Below are 11,520 nucleotides of genomic sequence, written 5' to 3'. Positions count from 1 at the left end.
CTAATATTAAAAATGATAAATTATTTATTAATAGTAGTGAATTTACATTTTTAGATACAAAAACTTTACAATTTTTATTTGAATCAATTTATTTATATTTAAAAAAAGTTAAAAATTCATCAATTTTTGATAAAGAATTTAATGAATTTAAATTAGAATTATCAAATTTAGAAACATTTATTAATTTTATTTTTAAATATTTATCAACAACAACAATTACATCAGAATTAGCACAAACATTTATTTATTTATTTAATATTTTAGAATTATTAAATGTTAAAAAACTTGAAAATTTTGAAAATTTAACAAAAATATTTAAATTAGAAAGTGAAGAAATTAATCAAGTTAAAAAATCAATTATTTCATTCATTTCACATTTTGCAATTGATCAATTAGATTCAAATTTAGAAAATTTTTTAATTGAAACAATTTTAAATTCAGAAAAGAAGAAATCATTAAGATCACTTGCAATTTATTGTTTTGAAATTTTAACACATTCTATTTTAGTACAAAATAAGGAATCTATTGTTAAATTATTACAACAAAATACTAAAAAAATTTTAACTTTTATTTTTAATAAGGAAACTATTGAATTATTAAATTCAAAGGATTTTATTGCACTTTCTTATTTAATTTCAAATATTTTATTTAATAATCAATCAGAAAATTCAATTAAATTACAAAAAATTATTAATTCAAATATTTCAAATGCAATTAAATCTGATTTATATTTAGCATGTTGTATTGCATTAAGTAATTGTAAAGAAAATCATCAAGCACAAGAAATTTTATCAAAATCAATGATCAATTATTACAATAATAATACAAGTGATAATTTCATTATTGAACAAATTTTATTAGATTCATTTAGTCAATCTTTTATTATTGAATTGGAAAATGAATTTAATAAAAAGAAATTACAAGATGATGATTTTAATACTACTACATCTACTACTAATACTACTACATCTAATATTACTACAAATAATAACAAATTATATACACATAGTTCATTAAGATTTGCTATTGAAACATTTAGAGATTGTTTAAATATTAAATGTCAAGATAAAACAAGTATTTATAAATTATTTATATTAATGCATCATCCATTAATTGTTGATAATATTCATTCATTAGTACATAATGAAAAATATAAACAATATATTTTAAATAATACAATTTCACATAAATATGAAGAAATGACAATTTATTTATTAAATGAATTGGTAAATAATTCAACATTTAATAGAAAGGCAATTTCATATTCAATTATTTCATTAATTTTATTTAAACATTCTAAACATTCAACAAGAATTTTTGAATTAATTTCTAAAGAATTACATTCACATTATTATTTATTATTTGAAAGTGATGATTATAATTTAACTGATTTTATTGTTTATAATAGAAATAATTTAGAAGAACCATATCATGATTTAGATACTGAAGTTAACAAACATCCTATTTTTAGACAATCTAATTCTATTCCATTTATGAATGAAAAGGAAACTATTAAATATTATAGATATCATTTAACTGATAAAGAATGGGAAGTTATTCAAAATAAGGAAAAGACTATTAAAAAGAATTTACAAGAATCTAGAAAACAATTTGTTAAAGAAAATATGTTAAAAAAGGAAAATATTGTTAAACAATCTATTCAAAAACAAGTTGATAAGATTCAACATTTATTATCTTTAATTAATGATATTACTCTTTTAACAAATGGTGATAAAGTTTCAATTGATATTATTACAACAAGTTCATTAGATGATGATAATACATCTATTAGTAATATTTCAGAACATTCTCATATTACATCTAATACTACTTCTTCTAATACTACTTCATCTAATACTACTACTTCTAATACTACTACTTCTAATACATCAAATGATAAAGTTGAAGAACATCATATTCGTACACATTATATTAAATTTGCTTGGTCATTATTATTATTTAATGTAACAAGTTTATTAGATAAATATAAATATTTTGCACCAATTTCATCACAAGCATTTAATATATTAAAGAATGTTAATAGAAATACATTGGTACATTTAGATTTTGCTAATGATTCACAACCTAAAACAACAAGTAGAAGAAAGAATACAGTTTCAAATGAATGTATTGCAGAAATGTTAGCAATTGCAACATTCCGTATTAAAAATATGTTTAATAATGAAAGTGGAGAATATGAAGATAAATTAACACGTTATATTCCAACACATGATAATAATGTAACATTTGGAGATTATATTATTCATAAAATTAGATTACAATTTCCAAACATGTTAGAATCTGAAGAATTTACATGTTTATTACCATTATTAGAATCTATTTTAAATAGACAATCAATTATTTCTAAACCAGAACATCGTTTTGAATCATCTTCATTAACAACATGTATGAGTATTTTATCAGCACATGCAGGTAAATCAGATTTAACAAGTCTTATTAGAAATAAGGTAATGGAAATTTGTGTTAATGAAGTTTTACCTTTTATTCCACATTTAAATAAGCAAGGATTTAATTCAATGATGTCAATGTCACCTTATTTAATTGATGAATTTAAATCAATGATACATTCTATTATGTATTCTGAAATGGAAAATGTTAGATTATATTGTTTAAAAACACTTTGTCAATATTTAACAAAGGGTGATTTGAAAAAGTTATCATTAAATACATTGGATGATATTAAATTTATTTTATATTATTCACAATTTGATACAAGTGAAGAATGTAAAGTTTTATCAAAACCATTCATTCAAAAAGAACAATTTAAATCAAATTTAAATCAAGTTATTGAAAAATCAATTCCTTTAATTACATGTGAAACTAAATATGATTCTTATTATTCTAGAAATAATTCATGTTTAACTATAACAGGTGCATTAAAAGAATTAATTGGATCTGATACAAATATTTCAATGAAAAAAGGTGATTCAAATTCTTTACTTGTTCAATCTATTTTAAATAGAGTTATTAAAACATTTAAAGAAAAACAATTAAAACTTGAAAATGAAAAGAGTTTTGAACCTTTAATTACAATTTCATGGTTATTACAAGAAATTTCACCATTTACAAAATATGAATTGAAATTATTATTTGATTTTATTGTTAATGATGGTTTTAGATTAATTGAAACTAATTTAGAATCATGTTATCAAGAATTATTAGATGAAATGGTTAATATTGGTTTAGCACTTGTTTATAATCATGGTAAACATGATGCAAATTTATTAATTGAATTATTTGATGGATATATTAATCAATTACAAAAAACATCAAATGATTTTGCAACAGCAACTGTTGTTGTTTGGTATGGAAGTGTTTCAAAATATTTTAATGCACAAACACATATTCAAAAGATTAAAAAAGCCATTGATCAATTAATTGATACATTAATTATACCTTCAAATTCAGTTCAAAAATCAATTAGTGAAGCATTATCACCTTTAATTCAAAATATTTATGAAAAGGAACAAGATTATATTCATAATGATTTAATTAATAAGAGATTATTATCATTTTTATTATATGGTACAACAACATTATCAAATGGAAAGAATATTCCAAATAATTATGGTGTTAAACGTGGATTTGCATGGGGATTAGCAGGTGTTTTATATGGATGTGGATTATTAGATTTATATCAATATGGTATTTCACCAATGAATCAATATTTAACAAATAATAAGGCAGATAAAAAAGGTAAAGAAGGATGTATGTTAGCATTGGAATGTATTTCACATCGTTTCCAAAATACATTTGAACCATACATTGTTGAAGTAATGCCTGTTATTTTAAATTATGCATTAAGTGATCCAACAAAGGAAGTACGTTCAAGTGCAGAACAAGCTGTTTCATCTATTTTATCACAATTAACACCATATGGAGTAATTCAATTATTACCTTCTGTTATTCAACCTACATCAAATGATAATTGGAGACAAAAAGCAGCTAATATTAAATTATTAGGTCATATGGCATATTGTGCTCCAAGACAATTATCTTCCTATTTACCAACTATAATTAAAATATTGAAAGAAGCAGTTAATGAAACACATCCAGATATTGTTGAAGCATCAAAGAGAAGTTTAGAAAGAGTAGGTGGTGCATCAAGATCACCTGAAATTTCTAAACAAGTACCTTTATTATTAGATGCTTTAACAAATCCAGATCAAAAAACAATTGATAAGGTTTTAGAATCTTTATTATTTACAAGATTTACACATTCTATTGATAGTGCTTCATTGGCACTTTTAATGCCAGTCTTGACACGTGCTTTAACAGAACGTTATACAGATATTAAAAAGAAGGCATGTCAAATTATTGGATCAATTAGTGCTTTAATTTTAGATCCAAAGAGAGATTTATTCCCATATATGGTTGATTTGATACCAATTTTAAAGAATATTTTAATGGATCCAAATCCACAAGTACGTGCATCATCTGCTAAAGCTATAGGTCAATTATGTAAATCAGTTGGTGAAGATAATTTATCAGGTGTCATGTCATGGTTACATGAAAAATTAATTCAACAAGGTGATGAATATGTAACTGAAAGATCAGGTGCAGCACAAGCTTTATGTGAAGTTATTTCAGCACAAGGTGTTTCACGTTTACAAAAATCTTTACCATTTTTATTATCACAAATTGAAGGTGATTCAGTTCAAGAAGGTTATATGCAAGTTTTTGTTTATTTACCTGCTTTAATGAAATCACAATTTGAACCATTCTTGGAAATGTGTTTACCAAGAATTTTGAAAGCACTTTCACATTCTAAAGAAGGTATTAGAGAAACATCATTACAATCATCACGTGTTATTGTTGAATTATTTACTGATAGTGCAATGAATATTCTTGTTCCTGCATTACGTGAAGGATTAGAATCAGAAGAATGGAGAACACGTTATAATTGTTTAATTTTATTAACAGATTTATTAACACGTATGACTACATTATATGGTAATTCAGATGAAATGTCTCATTTAGATGAAAATCCAATTCAATTAACTGTTATTGAAAGAGTTTTATCATTGGAATTAGTTTCACATATTATTGCATTAACATTTATTGCAATTCAAGATATTAATTTGAAGAGTATTGCTAACAAATTATGGAAAGATATGATTGCAAATACACCAAGTACATTGAAGAATCATTTAACTTGTATTACTGATTGTATTTTGAAACATTTAAATATGAGTGAAGATCAACGTTTTATTGCAGGTAAAGCATTGGGTGAATTAGTTGTTAAATTAGGTGAACGTGTTGTTGGTGAATTAATTCCAATGTTACATCAACAATTATTAGATATTGATTCAAATCCTGAAAAGAGACAAGGTGTTATTTTAGGTGTAACTGAATTAATGTTAGCTGCATCTGACAAACATTTACAAACTTATTCTATCAAATTAATTCAAATTGTAAAGAGAGGTATTTGTGATGATGATTCAACTGTACGTGATGCTGCATCATCTGCATTTGATGTTTTATGTAGAGTTATGGGTGATCGTTGTGTTAAGGAAATTGTACAACAATTATTACAAGATTTGGAAAAGACAACTAATGAAAAATTAGTTGAAATTGCTGCATCTGGTATGCAACAATTAGTACGTGTTAGACCACAAAATGTACTTCCAAAATTAATACCTGCTCTTTTATCTACACATTCATCTTCTAATGGTTTATTAACAGATACACAATTGAGAACATTGGGTGATGTATGTGAAAGTGTTTATGAAAATGATCATTTAGATGAAATGACTGAATTTATTTTACCAATGATTGAAAAACTTGTAACACAATTATCAATTTCTCCATATATTGATAGTGTTACAAATGTTGCTGATGAATCAATTTTAATTTTAAGAACTATTACAAAAGTATTAGAATGTTTAAATATTCAAGAAAGTTATACTATATTTGAATTAATTAAGAGTCAAATGACATCAAATGATATTAAAGTTAGACGTGCAGCTAATTTATTCATGCAAATGATGTTTAATCCTTCACAATATAATGAAGAAAATTTAACAGAAGATTTTATTAATGATGAATTATTACCAATTTATGAAGATTTAATTACATCATTTAATGATCCAGATGATAATGTAGTTAAATGTGCATGGTATGCAGTTGAAAAATTAATTTCCAAATGTTTATCAAAGGAAGTACATTATAATGATTTTATTCAACCAACACGTGAAAATATTCGTAAATTAACACAAGTATCATCAACAGGTGAATTAATTTCTATTGATTTACCTGCATTTAATAAGATACCAAAAGGTATTGAACCAATATTGAATTTATATTTACATGGTTTATTATTTGGTAAAACACCAGAATCACGTGAAAATTCAGCACTTGGTATTGGTGATTTAATTTGTATGACATCATCTAAACAATTATCACCATATGTTATTAAAATAACAGGTCCATTAATTAGAGTTGCAGGTGATCGTTTTCCATGGAGTGTTAAAGCAGCTATACTTCAAACATGTAGTTCTTTAATGGATAAGGGTTCAATTATGTTAAAACCATTCCTTCCACAATTACAAGCAACATTTATTAAGGGACTTCAAGATTCAAGTGCTTCAATTTTAAGAAAATTATCAGAACAATCAATTCCAAAATTAATTGATTTAGGATGTAGAATTGATTCACTTGTTTCTGCTTTAAATGTTGCATTAAAATCTAATGCATTATCAGGTAAAGGAAGTGTTAATGATTTTGTAATTTCAATTACAAGAACTTTAACAAGTATTTTAACATTGGCATGTGATCAAGATAAAGTTAAAGGTGTTCCATTTGATCAATGTATTGATACATTGAAAAAGACATTGGCTTTATGTGATTCTACTGAATGTGCTAATTCAATCCTATCTAAACAAGCTGTACAACAAGATTCAGATAGAATTCTTGATATTACAAGTCAATGTTTAGCTATTTGTTCACGTGGTTTATATTTACAAAAAGATAATTCTATTATTGATTTTATTAATCAAACTATTTCACAACCTGATAATTTATATGTTACATTTATTGTAATGGCTTATTGGAGTATTGATAAATCTTTATCTTCACTAGTTTTAGATAAAGTTTTATCTAAAATTATTGAAATTTCACAAACTATTCAATCAACTCCACAATTTGCTAAAATTGCAATTTCACTTACAAAAGCTGCAACTTTAATTGTAATTTCTAATAATGAATGTGCTATTGATTTATTACCTATTATTAAATCACAATTTGAAAAGGCTGCTACTTCAACTGCTAATGCTTTAAGATATGAAGTTGCTAAATGTGTAAAGAAATTAATCAAATCATATCGTGAAAAGTATCAAACTGAAAAGATGTTTGATTTTGTTGATTCACTTTTACAAATTGGTATTAAGGATAAATTCATTCCTGCTAAATTATGTAATGAGAGAAGTTTATTCTATGTATTAGGTTTTGCTGATAATGATCATTTACGTTCAATTTCTGAATATTGTTCATTTAAGAAATTAAATCCAAAGGATTCTAAATTCATTGAAGACTATGGCGCAAAGGTTTTAATGAAATTATCTCCAGAAGATTCTGATTTGGAAGCTGAAGAAGAGGAAGAAGAAAGATTTTACGAATAATTCTTCTTATTAATATTTGATCAATAAAATAATATGAGGTGACTGTCTCTTAATAAAGTTTTAAAATTTAAAAAAGTACATTGTTTTTGTTAGTTTTGGGCGCCAAAAATACAACCACAAGTACAACAAAATATGTCCAAACAATTCATTAATAATAATAACACCCAAATAGCAATTACCAATGAAGAGATTGCCTCATCAACGAAAGATAGGAATGATATCCTTACAACAACAACAAAAATTGAACAACAACCTCCTTCATCGTTCAAAGAAGTGAAACAAAAAGGATGGTTCTACTGGTTTAAAGCCGATGATGATCATGATTCGGAAGATGAAGATTTTGATGACGACGATACTGAAAACTTTTCGAATAAATTCATTACCAAAGATTGGTCCGATATGAATCTATTTGAAAAGACATTATCGATAGGTGAAAAACTTGGCTATCATGTTGCCAACATTCTCGGAATAACAGATTCAAAATTCCAAGTTGAAAAGGTTGAATATCAAAGTGTAAGTATTCTTCTAACAATATCTAACAATATAAATTAATAATAATACTATTACCTGATCATGATAATACTATTATAAAACTCCACATTATCTTATCATAATTATTCTTATAAAATGTATTATAATCAGAGAATGTCCAAAACTGATGATGAAAATTCAAATATTTAATAAATAATTATTTTTGTAATTGTTGTTGTTGAGCAGCAGCTTGTCTCTTTGCATTAACCATATATTGAACTCTTTCAAGTGTTTCCTTTTGATCTTGAATAGTCTTGGTAAGTTTTTCAGCGCTGTCCCTAACAAGTCTAATTCTCCTTTCAAGTGTATTTTGAGCCTCTGGAATTGGCTTTTTAACAAAATAACCTGTTCCAATATCAACTAAAACACTATCTGGATTTTTTAATGTACCTGGAACATAGAGTGATTCTGTTAAAGGAACCATAAGTGTACTCTCTGTTTGTTTTTTTAATTGTTCCAATGATGATTTACTACTAACATATTTGTTGTGTGCTGCTCTTAATGTTGATAAATATGCTGTCAATTGATTAACTTCCTTTGTCAGACTCTCATTCAATTTTAAAAGTTGTGGAAGTGGTATTTGAGTAAGATCGACGTATCCTCCTTGTTGACTCATTTTTTTTGTATAATTAATTATTAATATTAATTATTTCTGAAGAAAGCATCACGAAGATGATTGTTGTATGACAAGGTTGAAAATATCAAGCAAGCCTTGCAGGTATTGCTACCAGCGTAGCATTGTGTCCTCTTGTTTATAGAATGATAAGTAGTTTTATAATTATATGGAAGGAGAAATGAAGGAACTTGAATCAACCTTCTGAAGGTGAATATTCTATGCATATAACCCATGGTAACCAAAATTGTCTCTTCTTCCTTGATGGTTAGAAGACGATAGAAAAAAGCCTTTTAAAATTAAATTTGAAATTAAAAATAAAAAATTGGAGCGAACACAAAACAACGACAACCAATGAAGCGAATTTCGGGTGGTAGCACCAATACTTCATCTAGACGATCCCTCACCCAAAGATTGGGTATCTTTGCCTTTGGAGTTATAACTCTTCTTTTACTTGTTTCAAATACATTTGTTTATACAGCATTGGAAGATATCAATTCCGTGAATAATATCAATATTGTAGAACCTAATATGAATACATCTTTATTTAATAATACAGACGTAGGTATTGGTAATTTTAAGAGTAACAATAATATTATTATGTACGCATCATCACCATTATCATCAACTATTCTTTAATATCATTTAATAGTACGCAACAAAAGATGAAGTAGCAGTTCTTTCCTATCAACTTTCTGTTCTTCAAGTTGTAGTTATTGTAAATTCAGCAATTATTGGATTATTAATTTTACTTGTTGGAGCATTGACTGGTATTAAATGTATGGAAGATTATAATCCAGACCCAACTGTTCGTATGGAAGATCCATTCTGGCTCAAGATGTTCAGTCTTTGCAATTCAATTATTGAAATGTTATTATGTCAATGTTGCGCTTGTGCTAGACCAAAAGGAAAGGCTATTAATTTATTCAATGTTGATAAATGGAGAATATGGCATAAGAGAGATTTGGATTTACAAAGAGGTATTATTGAAGAAGAAGCTCGTCTTACTCTAGAAGAAGAACTCAAAGCCTAAAATCAATTATCAAAAGATGACAAAATTAATAAAAACATCTTAAAAACCATTAAATATTTGAGTACGTATTCTATTGGGTTGTCTTGTTCATTGTAAAAAACAAAATCCAGTTCTAACAAGAAAATCATTAAAAAAATATCAAAGAGTTAACTCAGTGAATGGCAAGAACCAAAGCAACAGCACGTAAATCAAGTATGTTTCAAAAATTGATGATCATTTAATGTAACAGATCAAAATTAATCACTAGTTAGTGGTCGTGGTCGTGGATATAGACACCAACAATCATCCATTCCCTATCAGAATGAAGAAGCCATTAAAAAGTTTCATTCACTTCTCGAACAAGCCTTGAAGAGAAATATTAATGATGAATTTTCATGGTCAAATTATGAAAACATTCCGGAACTTGTAAAATTGTGGATTATTCAAGATCAAAGACGTCAACAAGCCTCCAAATCAATTCGTGGTGTTGATGAAAAACAATTGTTGTCAATTTCATGTGATTTATTACAATCACTTCCACAAGATTTAAAATATGAAATTATTGATTTTATTCCAACTTTTTCTCCTATTGATAGTTTTAAGAGTGAAATTAATAATTTCAAATCAAAGATGGAATTGACAGGGTTGAATTATGAACAAGTTAAAAGTAGAATTGCATCTTGTTTAAATCCTATCCAAGTTGATTCGAGAAGAAAATTTGAACATACTCATATATATGATTCTAAATTTCAAACCTATCACAAAATGAGATTAATTAATAGAGAATATGCTTCAAGAATGAAATTAAGAATTTTAAAGAGTTCTGATATTGATTTATCAAATCTTTCCTTTGAATATGGCAATAATCAAGACAATTTGATTTATTTCTTAGATTTAATCAAAGAACAATCAATGCTTGAAAAGAATTTGATTGATTTAAGTGATCCAATTATTTACAAACACATTGATACCATCAAATCAATGTTATATGTCACTGCACAGGTACCAAAGAAAAAGATGGCAACAAAGGCTAGTTATGGTTTCACTACCACTGGTAATGATGAAATTCAAGAAGAGAAACAGAAAGATGAGGAAAAGAAACTCACTCTACATGACATTGTTAATTTAAATGATGAACAGGTGGAGAATCTCATTTTCGAACTAACACAAACAAGAAAGATAGAGGGTCCAAGAAAGAAAAAGAAAACATCATCATCCTTTATTGATGAACCAGAAGAGGAAGAAGATTACAAAAAAGAATTATACTCTTATATTTTTGCTTTAGAATTACCAGGTGGACCAATATCCGTTAAAAAAAGATCACGTTTTCAATTAAGTAATGATATTTTAGAGTTTTTAGATGTCAATACTCAATTGGAGATTCTTAGACTTAGTGAGAGTGGTGATTTAATTTTACAAGCTCTTTCTGTTTGTAAGGGATTGAAGAAGTTGAAATTCATCGTTGAAGACCATTATTTGCACTGTGATCCAATAATTCTTTCTTCATTTACCACTTTGGAGGAAATTGAATTATTCAAAACATCATCAGATTGTTTGGTAAGTTTACAATAATTTGAAACACATAATACATAACAATAATTTAGTGTGGTGATTATGATCTACTTGAACATATTCCAAAGAGTTGTAAACTTGTGTGTCATCATTTGGAAGATGTAGAAGGCATACACTCTCCAACACCACACGTTATCTATGTGAATGGTAAA

The 11,520-nt window shown here is 26.2% G+C and overlaps 4 protein-coding genes across 4 annotated transcripts; 3 read left to right on the top strand and 1 right to left on the bottom strand.

Moving 5' to 3' along the window:
- Window positions 1–800: 800 nt before the first annotated feature.
- NAEGRDRAFT_80612 (translational activator family protein) lies at window positions 801–7,694 on the top strand (the record flags this gene model as incomplete). The annotated part of the gene is made up of 1 exon (XM_002674628.1): window positions 801–7,694. One exon carries the CDS (start codon window positions 801–803, stop codon window positions 7,638–7,640), a length of 6,840 nt encoding a protein of 2,279 aa, XP_002674674.1. The 3' UTR covers window positions 7,641–7,694.
- A 78-nt stretch (window positions 7,695–7,772) lies between these two features.
- On the top strand, window positions 7,773–8,192 carry NAEGRDRAFT_70363 (uncharacterized protein; the record flags this gene model as incomplete). The annotated part of the gene is made up of 1 exon (XM_002674627.1): window positions 7,773–8,192. The coding sequence occupies one exon, from the start codon at window positions 7,773–7,775 to the stop codon at window positions 8,190–8,192; it is 420 nt and encodes a 139-aa protein (XP_002674673.1).
- A 105-nt stretch (window positions 8,193–8,297) lies between these two features.
- Window positions 8,298–8,787, bottom strand: NAEGRDRAFT_80611 (prefoldin 5-like protein; the record flags this gene model as incomplete). Its single annotated transcript, XM_002674551.1, has 1 exon — window positions 8,298–8,787. The coding sequence occupies one exon, from the start codon at window positions 8,785–8,787 to the stop codon at window positions 8,329–8,331; it is 459 nt and encodes a 152-aa protein (XP_002674597.1). The 3' UTR covers window positions 8,298–8,328.
- A 326-nt stretch (window positions 8,788–9,113) lies between these two features.
- On the top strand, window positions 9,114–9,868 carry NAEGRDRAFT_80610 (uncharacterized protein). The gene is made up of 2 exons (XM_002674626.1): window positions 9,114–9,345; window positions 9,437–9,868. The coding sequence occupies exons 1-2, from the start codon at window positions 9,139–9,141 to the stop codon at window positions 9,815–9,817; spliced, it is 588 nt and encodes a 195-aa protein (XP_002674672.1). The 5' UTR covers window positions 9,114–9,138; the 3' UTR covers window positions 9,818–9,868.
- The last annotated feature ends 1,652 nt before the right edge of the window (window positions 9,869–11,520 follow it).

This window comes from Naegleria gruberi, assembly GCF_000004985.1.
Source record: "Naegleria gruberi genomic scaffold NAEGRscaffold_39, whole genome shotgun sequence".
NCBI lineage: Eukaryota > Heterolobosea > Eutetramitea > Acrasida > Naegleriidae > Naegleria > Naegleria gruberi.
This window is presented reverse-complemented; position numbering and strand designations above follow the sequence as displayed.

Excerpts from the sequence above, each read along its gene's own strand:
- NAEGRDRAFT_80610 (XM_002674626.1), top strand. The coding sequence starts at position 9,139 with ATGAAGCGAATTTCGGGTGGTAGCACCAATACTTCATCTAGACGATCC. Across the intron at positions 9,346-9,436 it reads CTTTATTTAATAATACAGAC|TACGCAACAAAAGATGAAGT; the intron begins GTAGGTATTGGT and ends ATCATTTAATAG.